Source organism: Acanthisitta chloris, unplaced genomic scaffold, assembly GCF_000695815.1.
Source record: "Acanthisitta chloris isolate BGI_N310 unplaced genomic scaffold, ASM69581v1 scaffold22075, whole genome shotgun sequence".
NCBI classification, from domain to species: Eukaryota; Metazoa; Chordata; class Aves; order Passeriformes; family Acanthisittidae; genus Acanthisitta; species Acanthisitta chloris.
Window position 1 is genome coordinate 54,543 of NW_008673455.1, and position 15,460 is coordinate 70,002.

Here is a 15,460-nt window from a genome sequence, read left to right on the forward strand (position 1 = left end):
ACAAGAGTGCCTTGCTAGTGCTGCCCTCTGGGTATCATGTTCTGACAGAACTGCATTTCAAGTGAAATGTTTACTACTAAAAAAATTCCACTACAGACTGATATTTTTTCCTCCTTTTTCACAATCATCTCAGCATACCGGCTTCAGACCAAACTTTCTTGTACTGGCCAGAGTATAAATAAGATTTCACCCATCACGGAAATTGCATAGTGTATGTGCAGATGCTGGAGGCTGGCAGTGCTTGCAGCCTCTCCACCCAGCCTCCGGAGGATGCTCTCACGTCACGGCAGCTGGGCTCAGAGCTGTCCCCTGTCTCCAAAGAGCTTCCTTGGGCCAGTCCTGCCACAGCTGAAGCATCACATCCTGACAACTGGAGCGTCACCCAGAAGAATGTGCAGAGTGCTGACAAGTGGGATTTATCTGGGGTCTCTCTGGAGCAACCTGCAGTGTAAAGCAGACGGGAAACACTACCACATTGCCTTGTCTCCCGGGAGGAGCATGATCATGAAGAGTGACTCTTCTGGCTGGGATTCTGCTGGCATGTGTATGACACTATCATTTAACCCACTTTATATGATTTTCCTTGTCTCCAGCCAAGATTTTTCCTTGTTTGGAGACACAGATTAAGATATGGAGATACAGACTAAGCACATCTATTCAGGCCATGGCACTGGACTCTGTCAAAAGCTGTTTTGAAATCCAAGGCGGCTACAACTGTAACATTCCCCATCTGTTCTTTGCATAATTTTTCCGAAAAAAAGAAAAAGTATACCAGACAACACCACACTTGAGTGTTTTTACCTTTTATGAAGTTATATTGGCTTGGTTTTGTCATCCAGGATTTTTCCAGATGTTCTGTAATCTCACTCACAATTAACATATCCAGGATCCAAGTCTCACACTAGCACCAAAATCAGACTTAGACATGTACTTTCAATAGTCGACATCATTCTTGATTTGATTTACATTTCCCAAGCATTTTCTATGGAAGAATATAAAAAATGCATGCAAATAATAACTTTGAATATCATCAGCAACTCCTAACAATCTATTTTCAGTGCCAAACTTTTACACTACAAAATTACTGCAATTCTGTACTTCTATGGAAAATATGTGTGCACAGACACATACACCTTGGGTTGAGTCTCCTGTTATTCACTCCACAGCTCTGAAATTAAAGTGACATTTCAGATTTTTATATCTGAGCCAGAAAAAACAACTAAGAAAACATGGCAGTATGTATGACTGTACAACACTAATTACTACACTAGCAGGAGACATAGGAGCACTCATACATAACCTTAACAAGGCTTTGACTCAGAATTTTATTTTTCTACACAATACCACTCTAAACTCAGTCCATTATCATGAACTACTGACATTTTAACACTAGCACAATACACAGCACAAACTGGTGACTGAAAATGAGTGTAGTTTTTTGATGTACTAGGGGATATTTCATTTTTGGGATATCACTATTGGAATAATTCATTTGGGCCATTTTCTTCCCTTGATAAACATATCCTCTTAAATTAGTTACAGTGAGTTGGATATTTCTTTATAAAGAAGAGGTATGCAAGTTGGAAGTATTATCCCTGTTTAATTATAGTAAAAAGCATAGTTCCTGCTTGATGACCTGAAGTGTTTTAAGAATAAAAGTAACTTTTTTAATATGAATGATGCCAACTTTCACTCAACAATTTTCTTCCTTTCTTTGAAATCAGAAATTTTTGAAACAGCTTACAAAGGTCCCAGGGAGAAACCTGGTTATCCTATATGTATTTGCAAATCACCTAGTGCATTCCCTTGGGAAATAAATTGTTTACCAAGAAGACACTCATGTGAGCAGAAATACATCAGCCAAACACAGTGAAATATGAACATTTACCTGGGAGTGAAATGAAGCAGTGAGTGATATTTTCTGGGATTATTTTATGTCAAGTTGCAAGTTATTTGATAGAAGGAAGTAATTTCAAAATATACCAGTACTTCTTCAAGCAGTGAATGTTTTGCTACAGCTCTGTCAAATCTTCCAGAACCAAAAACTGTTCCATCAAAGTCAATGTGAACTCTGACAGTGTGTACAAGAGGAACATGCTTGCAGTAATCATACCAAACAAAATGTAATATTAAACATTGCAAACACCTTAAAAATCATTTTACTGCTTCCGTGGTACTGAACCAATAAAACACCACAGCAAGCATGATAGTCTCTTGCTAAAGTGACTTAATGATTTCCTGGAAGGGAAGATTAATGTACAAAGACTGACATTTCTGTAAAAAAATATAAACAATTCTTATGTACATGAGACTAGTTTATCTAGCTTTGCAATCATCCAAACCACTGTCCTTCCTGCTGGTCATTAGTTCCTAGTCACACACTGTATGGGGTCACCCAAAGAGTAGGTGCCAAGGAGCTGTGGGTATGGCACATGAAGAACACCCCTGAGCTGCAGCTCTGACACCTTGATTTGGCACTCTTCAGACAGCAGTAGAGTACAATGAGTTGTGATCTCTCTTATGCAGTTTAATTTAGAAATATTTTTAAACTGTATAATTATACTTTAAAGGCAATTGTATTTCTTTCTTGGAGATTCTTCTACATTTCTCAAGAATCTTTGCCATTAGCAAACACAAGGCGTTGCATGATGGCTGTGTAAAAGCAGAAGGCAAAGGACCACTGATGCAATAATGTGCTATACATACTTTTCCAGATTCAGACACCCTTTCTAAATCTCTCAGAAAGAAGAAAATGTTTTGGGTTTTTCCATTTAAGCATTTTCACCAAAAAAACTTTTACTGTTGTCCCTCCATGTGCTATTAGTCTTCAATTTCTGATTCTACAGACTGCAGTACAGCCATAAAAATTTATCTTCTGGTTAAAGGTATTTGCAAAGAATCATATAACACATGGGTGCATTTGGAGAAGATAAATCTGAAGGAGATATTTTACTTTACATCATGTAAAATTCGTTAGTGCCATCACATTCTCTTAAAAATGACCCCTTCTCCTCTGGAAGATGATTTAAAACAATAAATGAGCAATCTTAATGTGCTCTGGCAAATGTTTAAGAGCCAGGATGTGCAATCAAAGACATTATTTGGTTTGGATTGTTTAAAGTTGAAACTAAAGGAGATCACTGCTGAAGTCCCACAGCAGCAGGCAACGCGGCTGCAAGAAGAGTAACTATAAAAGAACTTCACACATCAGAAATATAGGCTGCACCATAGATTTTGTCAGAAGGCACAAGTGTGTTGACAGAGTAAGCACAGCAATGAGAAATTCTGTTGTATCAGCCACAAGCACAGATGCTGCACTGATGACAAGTCTGACTTGGGACAAATGGCTGAGAAGTTGTGTAAGGAACATGAAATAATTTAGAAGCATAGAATGGTTTGGGTTGGAAAGGACATTAAAGACCATCTAGTTCCAACCCCACTGCCATGGGCAGGGACACCTTGCACTAGACCAGGTTGCTCAGAGCCCCATCCAACCTGGCTTTGAACACTTACAGGGATGGGCCATCCACTTCTCTGGGCAACCTGTGTCAGTGCCTCACCACCCTCACTGTGAAGAATTTCTTCCCAATATCGAATCTAAATCTACTCTCTTTCAGTTAAAGACAAAACAGAATATCTTCAATGGAAATGGAAAATGTCAAATTGTTTCAGGAAGCAGGGGTTGAATTGCTCCAGGCACTCATGGATTAAAGTTTTGTCTTCATCTTCCTCTTGTGCCCATGTAAAATAGACTGTAAGGAGCAGCAGATAGCACTAAGGCATCCTAGAAACTACTAGATGTCACTGCTTGTTGGGGATTGTAAATATAAAAAATCTGAATCCTGCAATTAGGTTTAGACTTTATCACTTATCCAAGTGTTATTGCAAAAGTTACCAGGTTGCTTTGGCATGGACTGTTCTAAGTTCTCCTGCTGGAGCCCTCACTTTCACACAGCTCTGCCTTCAGTGTGTCTGAAGCAAAAATATGCTTGAAACATCCAATTCACTGAAGAAAGTGTTTCAGATTACAAATATCTTAATTTATAATTCATAACAGAATTTAAAGTATTTTTCTGCTGCTGCCTTCAGAAGAAAGTAAATACACAGAAAACTTTTGATAGGAATGGTAACTACTTGGTAGAGATATGTTACTGATAACAATATTTTGCCTCAAGTATTTTAAATTGTCTACTGGAAGTAGGTTTTTTTTAAAAAAAGTGAAATGGATTTATCTTTGTAAACTTCTCCAGCAACTATTTATTTCGCAACCATGGTGCTGAAATTAAACAGCTAGATAGATACATGTTTATATTCCTGCAACCACAGGACTTTTTTTGTAAAGACTCCATGAATGTGTTGCTAAGAAACAAAGTCCTTCGGATATCTATGTCACTCTTAAACTTATCCTAATTACAAACAAATTTTTTAAATCACATTTGAAATTATATTTAAATATTTAACCATTGTCCAATCACTTCAGACGACATCTTGTTTACCGGAGGTAGTAGAAAAAAGGGACAAGCGAGGTACATAGCTTTTTTCTTAAAGCATCATCATTTGGAGCTACTGAAATGTTTCCAGGAAGCTTTTTTCCCAAGCTGAGGAAGGTCAGATCTCTTACAGTAAACAGTTGTGATTGACTAGACCTTTGGCTTTTTTGTGTTATTAATACTTCCTGTAACTTGCTGCAAATGTTTGTTTGTTTTCTTGTTTCTTATGAATAAATTGTACTGAGTAAGACCTAATGTTTTAGAGTCTGCACAATTTTTAGCTTTCTGATAAAATCCCTAGGTTTCCACCAGTAGATATATTCCTTGGTCACACTGCCTACCCCTTCTAAACACAAATCACCTCTAAAAAGTCATCAGACTGCTACATTTCTCTAGAGGTGGCTGGAACTTTTTTCTGTGTCATTCCTCATTAAAAAAAAAAATTTGTATTCAGACATAGCATTCAAGATACTTGAGCCAGAAACTGTGGACCACAGATGTATATTGCATCTATCTGCATAAGTATATGGCATCTATCTGCATAAAAGCAGAGCAAGTGTAGGTCCTGCTCACCAGCCTGACCTCCTCCCACGAAGGGCACAGGTTCATAAAACAGCTGAGTAAAATCAACAGCAAACATTTTGGTACAGAGGGAGCAGTTTACTTGATAGTCTGAATTGTTATATTTACAGCAGAAAAGGATCTCCTTACAAATCATCCAACTGGATGTATTAATGGCCATCAGAAAGCAAGCTCTGATAGTGGTTGTTCAATGCAGAAAATTAAATATGATATTTACCCCATTGTTTACCCAGGTCCAGTGTCCAAGACAAGAATCTGTGAGACACACAATACCTGTCACCACCACTCCCTACATTGCTGCATCCACTGGTAAGGAGCAACACACCTTTGAAAAGTCATTTTTATGAGAATACAAAGCATGTTGTTACTGAACCAATCAACACTGCACTAATGTATGGTATTTTCCATCTGAGATACACACTCAATACTAGCTGATGGCCAAGGGGTACTGGAACTCATAATTGTTTTTTCCCCTTGCAGCAGTTCCTCATCACACAGTAGTAAACTCAGGGTTATCTCAAGAACACAAAATGCAACTACACATATCAAACAGCCCCTGTTTTCTCTCACTTTTGAAAGAACATTACAATGTTAGTACTTTTAAATTTCCTAGTATCAAAAGTAACTTGCATGCAGCAGGAAAACATTGTCTGTTCAAGGAGTAAATACTTCCCTCGATAGAATACAGCAACACTTCATTGAAAGTCATTGTTTGCTGAAATGAAAGACCAGTTTTGCAATCTTTAATGGTGGCAGATCACAGAAGTTTAAACTGAAAAGCACCTGGGATCTTTCAGAAAGCAACAAAAGTCACCATAGGTGTAGTAAATTCTCTTGGCATTTGAGCACTTTTCCCAGAAAAATTAAATCTCATGCCAATCTACACCATTACTCAGTGGAGTGCTGTGTTACCAGTAGCATCCTGGAGCAGTGTACTGGCAGACAAGGCACATCTGAAAGGTCCCAACATCTTGTCCTAAAGAATCAGCATGGCTACAGAACTGGTACGCATTGCTATTCCTGAAATTGTTCATAACATATCAGACTAAAATAATAAAAACACTTGTATACAGATAGCTGAAAATAAATACACAAGGTGAACACTGTCTCAAGCATAAGATCTACAAGACCTTGAACCTTGCTCTCCATCTTTGTTTCCAGGTAACACACTACAGATATTTGCATAATGCCCATGATGAGCAACAGCTACTGATGGTTCCTTTGCCTCAGCATGTTGATTCAGCTCAGGCAAGGGCCTTGTTTTAGGGCAACATGCTTCCTTATATAGCCTGCCATTGCTTAAGATCCCAATTAGATTAAAATATTCTCCCACCCTGTGGATTTCCTCAGTCATTAGTCAGAAATGAGATTCACTTTCTTCCCACCAGAACACTTATTGCCCCTGCCTGCTCTGGAGGCACTAATTATTGCCAGCAGTAAATAGGCAGCTCATGACTGCTCACATCATTAGCCAACCTCTAAAGAGACCACCAGCACACTGCTAAGCAGACTGTCCTTTAATCCCTGCCTGGGCAATACTCAGGTCCTGATGTGAAGCCACCCCACTGGGTTTTTTTTATAATCTCATATTCCATAAACACATAACTTGCTAATCACACCACACAGCACATTGCTGGCTCTCCTGTGAGATGAAGTGCAATAACAACCCAATCACTTTCAGTGGTAACAGATCCTTGGGTGACTGTATCCTGAGCTGCCTCTGCAGGCTATCACATCACTGAGCAAGACAAACATGCTAGCAGATATTTGGATAAAAATACTTTCATTCGAAAAAAATACTTTCATTCAAAACACTGAACTCCCTCAGCTCCACTTCTACTTGCATTTTCTAAGCATAGGTCATCAGAACTTGATCTTGTTTGCCTCAGACCACCAACTACCCTGGGCAGCGCATGCAACAGCCAAGTGTACAAACACTCGTCATAAGGATTATTTTTAACAACTTTGGATCTCTTTTGTTATGCAAAAATACCATAACTCTCAAGATACAGTTTGATATCTTTAATGAGGCTTTGCAATTTACATTCAATACGTATTAGTACACAAAATATAAGAAATCACATATACATATAAACTTTAGTTTGTTTGTTTTACAAGTCAACCAGTATGAACTACACAAGCTACATTTATTCACATAACAAAATGGAACATTGTCGAGCTTCATTCACTGATCAAATATTTCAACAATTTATGGACCAACATATTTTGCAGCTGCTAAAACAACAATCTTCCATAGAGAACAAATAATTTATGTCAACAGATACACTGGCATCACATTCTCTGAAATGAAAGAGCCAAACTGAGCACTGACTGAATGCTTCCAGATTTCAGCAGAACTCACGTGAAGCAATAGTGCAGAACTTATACCAGCAACAAATCTGTCCACAGTTTATCAGCTCTGTGATTGAGAAAATAAATCACATACAGAAATCCTGTTGGGTAAATGAAGCCATTTCATTTCATTACAGGGTTATTTAACCCACTTATTTTTCAACCTTTTTAAAACAAAAAGGAAATAGCTTTTTTTATAAACAAAAAAAAAGTAAAATTGAATTATTTAAACCTTTTGGGTTTTTTTGTTTTCTGACTTAAACTATTCTCACATACAACATGAATGTGTACTTTGTGAATAGTTTTGGTCCCTCAGACTGTCTTCTCGGTAAATCCATTTTTAACTACTATGTTCAAATATGTCAACACTTCACTATTGTAGTTATTTTAAGTTAAATATGTAAAAATAACACAGACCTTTCTGTCTTAAAACAATCCCTCTCATTTTTGCTTCTAAACAGCATACAGTCACAAAAACCAAAGCTTCTTTTAGCAGCATGAAAGGTGAAGGGCCTTCTGTGTGAAGTCCTGGAAATTTTCTGGTGCCTTCAAATATACTGAAGGCACCTCAGCAATTCAGACACAGACCCTGCAAAAACCACAAACAAAACCACACTCCCAAGGCAGTTCCCTGCAGAGGTGCTCATTTGGTCATGCATATTTTCACCAGGCATGTGTGACTCTCTACAAACGAAGCAGCTGTACCATATGAGCATTTCAGTCTAAGCACTGGGGAACATTTCCAGAATCATTCTTCAGTTTGCGGAGGAGGGGAAAAACCTCCTATTTTTACAGACTAACCACTCCTATATGCCTATTAGTTTCAACAAAATTTGTTGAAAGGACTAAAAACTCGCCAATAAATCTGAAAACATAACTGTAAGCAAGCTGAGCTGATCTGCTTCTGCGTTCCCACAGAAAACCTCAGGTTTTTTCAGTAATTTGAAAGGAATGCTTACACTGATGAAGTGTGCAGCCCTCCCAAAAATTCATGGAACAGTAAATAATTAAGAGGTCACATCAATGAACCAAGCAAAGTGGATCATTTAATAAAATGGGCACAAGCAAAATGTTTTTTATACATACAGCTGGAAATTCAATGCTTAGAAGCAAAGAATACCACTATGAAAATGATGTTGGACTTTATCGTAGAGAGCATCCTACAGAGGATTTGGGGTTATGGCTGGTCTACCCTTTTTAAAAATCACCTTGGAGATCACTTTTGCACTTACATCTGTTATTAAGAAGCATGCTAAGGTTAAGGTTTGGCAGGGAGCATTACAAGGAACCCTGTTTACTTTCGACCATGGAAGGGAGAAATACGGATGACTTATCATTCCACTACCAGTTTTGGAAGGGATGTATTCTAACGGGAATTAAAACATTCAAGGGCATCTTTTGGAGTAGCAATATCAAACTGATAAGCAACAAGAGCAAACCACTCCAATTTAAAACAAATGCCAACCACTAAGCCTTGGAATTCATTTAAGGTACTGTCCATGTCTGAGCGTTGCCTCCATTGTCTCTTCATAGACTGTGCTGTCCCATAGAGCTGAGCGGCTGTAGGTTGATCTGTTTGGAACTTACTGGTGACTCAGATATTGCTGCAACCTTCAAAGAATTCTTGATGGAGCTGAGTTCCCACATGTGTAAGTTTATGATGTGCACACCACAACATCCCCTTGTGATCTTGTACAGGTTTTTAAGTACAGCCTTCCGGAGAAGAATGTACACCCAGGGATCTAAAATTTGATTCCACGTGGCCATTCGGAGAGCAAAAAGTATCGTTTCACAGGTCTCCTTTGAATGACTCCCATTAATCCCAATTCTGGCCATTGTCACCTGAAAATGGAATATTTTAAAATTATGCATCAAAAAATACACCAAGAGAGCATGTAAACGCATAAAAACATTTCAACATTGTCTCCAAGCTTCACACCTTCACATCATAAATGTATCCCAATTGCAAGGTAAATACTTTCAGGCATGTAAGATTTATCATCCTAGAAACTCTCTAATGTTTTACACAGGACATATATGAGTCTCTGATGAATTACTTCTGCTGAGCTTTGAGCGAGAAAAGACCCTCCAAAACCATGAACTGATTTGAGCAAGAAAACTTAATCCACAATTTGAGCTAACAAAGCATGCCAAGACTGTTCCAGGGATGGATTTTTGCAAGGACAGAGGCCACTGGTAGATTAGAACATTTTTATGAAACGAGGATTTTTTCACATTTTCCTAATTAAAGGCTGCATAAAGAATACAACACCTTGATTTCAGCAAGAAGAGTCATGTGTTTTAAGTTGCAACAGACAATTTATTGACACCAGAGGATTTAGAGGTTTATAGGAAATTTAAGCCCTGGTGACAAAGGCCACCAATACCCCTCTTCTTGTCAGTGGAGAGACAGAGGGTCTCATTCACCTCTGGAGGTACTGCACATGGACAGACCTCCACCAGCAATAACATTACCAGAGCCAATAGTTTCACATGGTGAAGACATTAGTCTTCCAGAACAGCTCAGCAGGTCTGTATCTGGCAGAGGATACACAAGAGCTACCCCAGCCCAGCTGGCCTCCCCACTTTACAGAGCAATGACCTAGGCTGTGAGACACCAGCCCTAGTGAAACTCAGGCCACTGAGGATCCTGCCCTGCAGAGACCTCCTTTACAGGCTGTCTGCCACTGGAGGTTTGTAACCTGAGTTCCTGTGTGAAGAAAGCCTGATCTACAAAGCCAGGAATCTGCCAGAAGATGGTAAATTATCTCTCTCTGTTATTAATGTTAAAAGCACATGAAGACTTTTTTGGTAGAAAGATGAAACACTGTAAAGCTTTCAGTTCCAAAGCCTTTAAAGTGATACATATTTAACTAAGAAACGAGATATTTTACAGCTGATGCTATGAGTACACCAATTTATTGGGCAATGAGAGGTAGGGTCAGTTCATCTGAGAGCAGAAAGTTGCATTTTCAAAAAGATACATTAAAAAAAATGAACAAAACCCCCCTAAAAGATAGTAATGAAGAGAAAAAATTAAAGTTCAATATTCCAGGAAACCTATTTTACTCCTTTATAAAAGCTTGTCCATATTCCTAGACCCTACCTATAGCTTGCAGGTCACCACACCTGAGTATAAACTTGAGTGGAACAAAGTGAATGCATGAAAGGACACTGAATTTGCTTGATTAAGCCTTTAATCAAGCATTTCTGTACGGCATCTATGGGAGCAGCAAAGAGAGCCCCTTGGAACATTGCTAAGGAAGCTGGTAGGACTGGCAGAAGTACAGCTGGGAACTGGTGTAAGGGGGAGGAGGAATGTCTGAGCACCAAGCCAACACAAACACAAACCAGTTCCCTGAATCTGCTTTACACCCCACAGCCATTGGGCACATTGCTCTCTGACATCAGCAGCCCACCCAAACTTGAACTACTCCTTTGGCTTCTGCATGGGATGTTTTTTCAGGACAGTTTACATATTAGAGGTCCAATACCACAAGCCAAACTCAGACAGAATATTCCTTACTCATGCAAGCAGGACTGGGCAGCAAATGACAGTTCGACAGAGCTCATAGACCACCTAACTTATCCTATACAGCACATGCTTGGCTTAATACAGACATACAGCTTCCTAATATGCCTCTTGATGTACTTGAAAACTATTTTGTTGTTCCTCTCTCACATTCTTTTGAGTTAATAAATGTCAAATCCAATGCAATTTCATACCCAGAAGAAGAAGCAGTAGGTGTTGCCATCAAGGAAAAGTAGCTTCATCCAGATTTTGTAAAACTGTATTATTTTCTCATGTGTTACCTAGCAAACTTTGAGGCTCCTTTCCATTTAGAAGTAATCACCTCTAAGTGAATCTATTCATTTGCTGTTCAACTTGCTTGGTCAACATAAAGTACCTCTAATTTGAGTATGGATTTACATAAAGTAAATCAGGACAACAAGGAAACTGATACATAATTTATGGATTATGACACTTGGGATAAGCTTCATCCAGAACATTTTAGTTACCTCTTCTGACACTGGACATACAAAACTAATACACCCGAACTCAGAGCAAGTAGAGCTTACGTACACAGACACATGCTTAAGTAACTGAGCTGTTAGTCCCTGTATATGAAAGAATAAAATAAAATCTAGATTATCTATAAATTTTGTTTCATAAAATAAGAATTTTCTAGCCACATTACTTACATTATTTGGGAGCGTTATGTAGAAATTTTAAAAAATTCCTTTCCTGTACCACTAAAACTAACATAAAATTATATCCCAGCTTTTTGAAGATCTGAAAGGCTGAGATTTCCATATAGATATGGACTAAAACAGAAAATCTCATTCCAGCCACAAGGCATAAGCATTTTTATCCTAAAACACTTGTGGCAGAGCAGTGGGACATGTTACCATCACATTAGTCTCTGAGTATGAAGTGAGACAGCTTCTCACTCCTCCAAAGAGACTGCACTGTTCTGGGGGCTCTTTCACATCTTCTGAGAAAATACATAAGAAAACTGTAAGCAACTGAAATCAACTGTACCAACTGTGTCCTGGAGCCTTTCTAAAAACATCTGCTGGTTTCTAGAACAAGACTCAAAACTCCAGCTGAAGAAGGGAGTCAATACAGATTATTATTTCTATCACATTTTCATAGTCAATTGGTTTATTTAAATATAAATTCTTAAAATATTGTTCCACAGTCTGTTTGAAACCATAAATTATAAAAAGAACTAATATGCTAACAGCTGTTTAATAAAGGATTTCATTGAGGCACAACATGCTGACAGTCTGTATTTGCTCCGTGGGTGCGAGAAACTCGTGTCACTGAACGGGCACAAGCCACCAGTTGAGAAACTGCAAGCAGAGCTTGCTGCAGTGCTAAGGGGACCTCTGAGAGAGGGACTGCCTCTGCAAGCACAGAAAGGACACTTCTTGGCTTATTATTTGACTAATAGTGGTCAATAATTAGTTCAAAGCCAGGAAACCAATTCAAAGACTTTTTTTCCTTCCCTATAGATCTGTCAGGTTAATATGACAAAGGAATTCTGTTCTCTGCAGCCAGCAGTAAACAAGTGGGGAAGTGGGAAGAGGCAATGCAATGGCATCTTACCTAATCACCTATGATGTCCACAACTGAAGTTAATATTCATGCAGATTCAGCAGTATGACTCAAAAAATTAAGCGCCAGATGGTAAATAATAAATGTAACTCATGACATTTTCTACCATGTTCAGAAATGTAAGAATCCAAGTAGCACTTTGCTGACTTATGCAATGTTTATATGAACACAGCTGTAGTATGTCTTCCCGGGTTGCAAAAAAAATTGAATGCATTGCATGATGTAACCAAGACAATTCAAAGTTTCTTTAGAAAAGTACTATAAAAGCATAACTGCAAAAGCAGGGTACCTGCTTTTAAAATATAAAGTTACTCTGACTCATATTAGTTCTTGCTGGTTTAAGGAAAGACCTGAGTATTACCAGTCCCTAAAAATAAAGGGAAATCAAGTTTGTGTCAAGCACGGACTTGAAATTTCTCCATACTTTCTGTCCAATTTTAAACTTTATTAAAATCAAAGCTCATTTTTCATGATCCAGAAAGTCTGATGGAAAAGTTTTAGAAATATTTTGAAATTGTTGATGTCTTCACTTTTGCATCTAGCAGGTAGCATCAGAGAATTGCCATTTCCCCTAGGGACAAAGTTCAGTGCAAACTGAAAAAAATTGCTCCAAAGCTTCACACCACTCTCCAAACATAAATAGCATGAATTTAATTTCCTTTGCAATCAGATCTACATGAGAACAACTAACAGGCTAAATGGCTGTGCTGCTTAGTCACATTCCTCTTAGTACTCAAGGACAGACAGTCCAAACAAGAAGCAGACTGCAGCTAGTTAGGAAATAAGACAAAAATGCTACTTTGATGCATTTCAGCACATAGGCTCTAAATCCAGGTTCTATCCTTGACTTCAGGAAACTGAATAAAAACCAGTCACCAAGAGATTGACATGGAAAGCAGTGCAGACAAATATCGGAAATTCTCATCTTCTGCAACTCAGCCTTCAGGCTCCACTTCCCTATGGGAACCCTACAGACCCTCCCAAACCTTTTCCTCTTCCTTTGGATTTCCTTACAATCAGTTCTGAGAATTTCCATTACTGGAAGAAAGTCCATAGATTTTTTTGCTATTTGCAGAGTACATATATTTTGTCACTAATGCCTGTGTTGAACACAGAGATGCAAATCCCCTTCTAAACCACACAGGACTCAAGGTAGAACTTTGCTCATTATGTCCCTCTTATTTCAAATTTCCAGAAGTTTTTTGAACTTTCATTATTCATATGTGCTACAAAAGAAGCTGCAGACACCTATAGGCAAGAGATCATACAAGATGATACGTAGTACTCTATAAGCACAACCTTTAAGAAAAAAAGATTTGCAAAATAGGGGAAGAAAGAAATAAAATGTATCTATCTACACATTTTATATCTCCTAGGACCAGCTATTAGAAAAGAAAAAGTGACAAGGAATTGCCTGTATCATTGTTATAGAGATCTCGTAGCATACAAACCAAGCATTTGTTGCAACAGAGTATGCTTCATTTTATTTTTATGTGATTCTATGTCAGTTTAAAAACAAAGGCTTCCAAGAACAATATGCAGTGCACCACTTCTGCCATCAAAATGTTGGTACACACACTGTTCTACTTGTGCCACATAATGCTTTTTATGTTCTAGATCTGCAACATGGTTTTCCCCAAATGTTTTCCTTTCCCTGTCTAAATGAAAAACATGAACCATATCTTCAGCTTTTATATACCAGATGATCATTTGGCCTAGCAATTCAATTTTAACTGAGCATAGTGATTTTATAAAAAATGTCTGTTTAAAAAGGAATTGGAGAAGGCAAAATACATGAGCAAGTTTTCCTCCACATTAAAGTCCAAAGGGTACTTTTAAGGGCAAGTGTAACAATTCCTTGTGTAAAGTTCTGCAGGATCAGCTCCTGAGAAGTAGCTGCAGAATAAGAGCATCTCCTTTTCTCTTATGAATACTTATGTGACAAAAGAATAATGCCATTAAAAATTAAGAGTATATCTATTGGTTCACTATTCAGTTGGGGAAAAATTTGTGCCTAACTCCCAAAATCAAGTTCTAATCCAAAACAGGTAAATCAAGAATGGTGGTTACTACCTGCCATGATACACATCCTTAAACATTCAAGTTTGCTTATTATCCTGTTAAAATCAGTTAGTCTAAGAAAGAACTTACTCCTGTCAGTATCACAGTCTCTCTCAGAAAAGAAAAAAAAAAAACAACAAATAAAACAAAACCAAAATAACACAACAGAAACCAAATGAGAAACTGACAGAAAAGATTTCCATATTTGCACCCCTTAAAATGGAGCTGCATAAATCTTTTGAAGGTACTGTAAAGCTGAAGGCACTCAGAGGTGTTCCCTGAGTCTGTGACCAGGCAACTTCTTACTGGACAATGCTGCTGCTTAATGAACATGACACCTTTTCTCATTTTGGCAACATGAAAGCCTTGAAACACTATGTCCAAATGGCCATGTGAATTGGTAGAGCAGACCTCACATCAACTGAACACCAAAGAAAGGACTGCAGTGTAGCAGCATATATGTGACACTGCAGCTATGACATTAATTTAAGGCTCTGAGTGGTTGCTACGAGGCTGCTCAGCTCCATCTGACCTTGCAGTGCTGTCCATCCTCTCTGGTCTCCTCACACAGGCTCAGGCCTGCAGAGGACTCATAGTCTACTGCACTCCATTACTGTACCATTAGAGTCAAGTGCAACATTTTCGTCATCTGTGTTTTTACAGTTTTATGCAAAATATTTATGCATGACAACACACATTACGAACAAACATTTGGATACATCTTGAAATGAGATCTTTATGTATGGAAGAATTTGTAAAAATTATTGAAAAATATGTGAAGTGCCACAATGTTATACTCACTATTCATCATTTATTGTTATTTATATTGGCATTATCATGCACTATAGAAGGC

General features: G+C 38.2%; 1 protein-coding gene across 2 annotated transcripts in view; it reads right to left on the minus strand.

Annotated features, from left to right (window-relative positions):
- Window positions 1–8,812: 8,812 nt before the first annotated feature.
- The window catches only part of PTGFR (prostaglandin F receptor (FP)), an 18,588-nt gene continuing 11,940 nt past the window's right edge, over window positions 8,813–15,460 (minus strand). Inside the window, exon 2 of one of the 2 annotated variants that reach the window (XM_009074983.1) lies at window positions 8,813–9,266. In XM_009074983.1, coding sequence (XP_009073231.1) covers window positions 8,952–9,266 — 315 coding nt within the window. In that variant the 3' untranslated portion in view covers window positions 8,813–8,951. The remainder of the gene's footprint in view (window positions 9,267–15,460) is intronic. The other variant, XM_009074984.1, reaches the window with a different exon arrangement.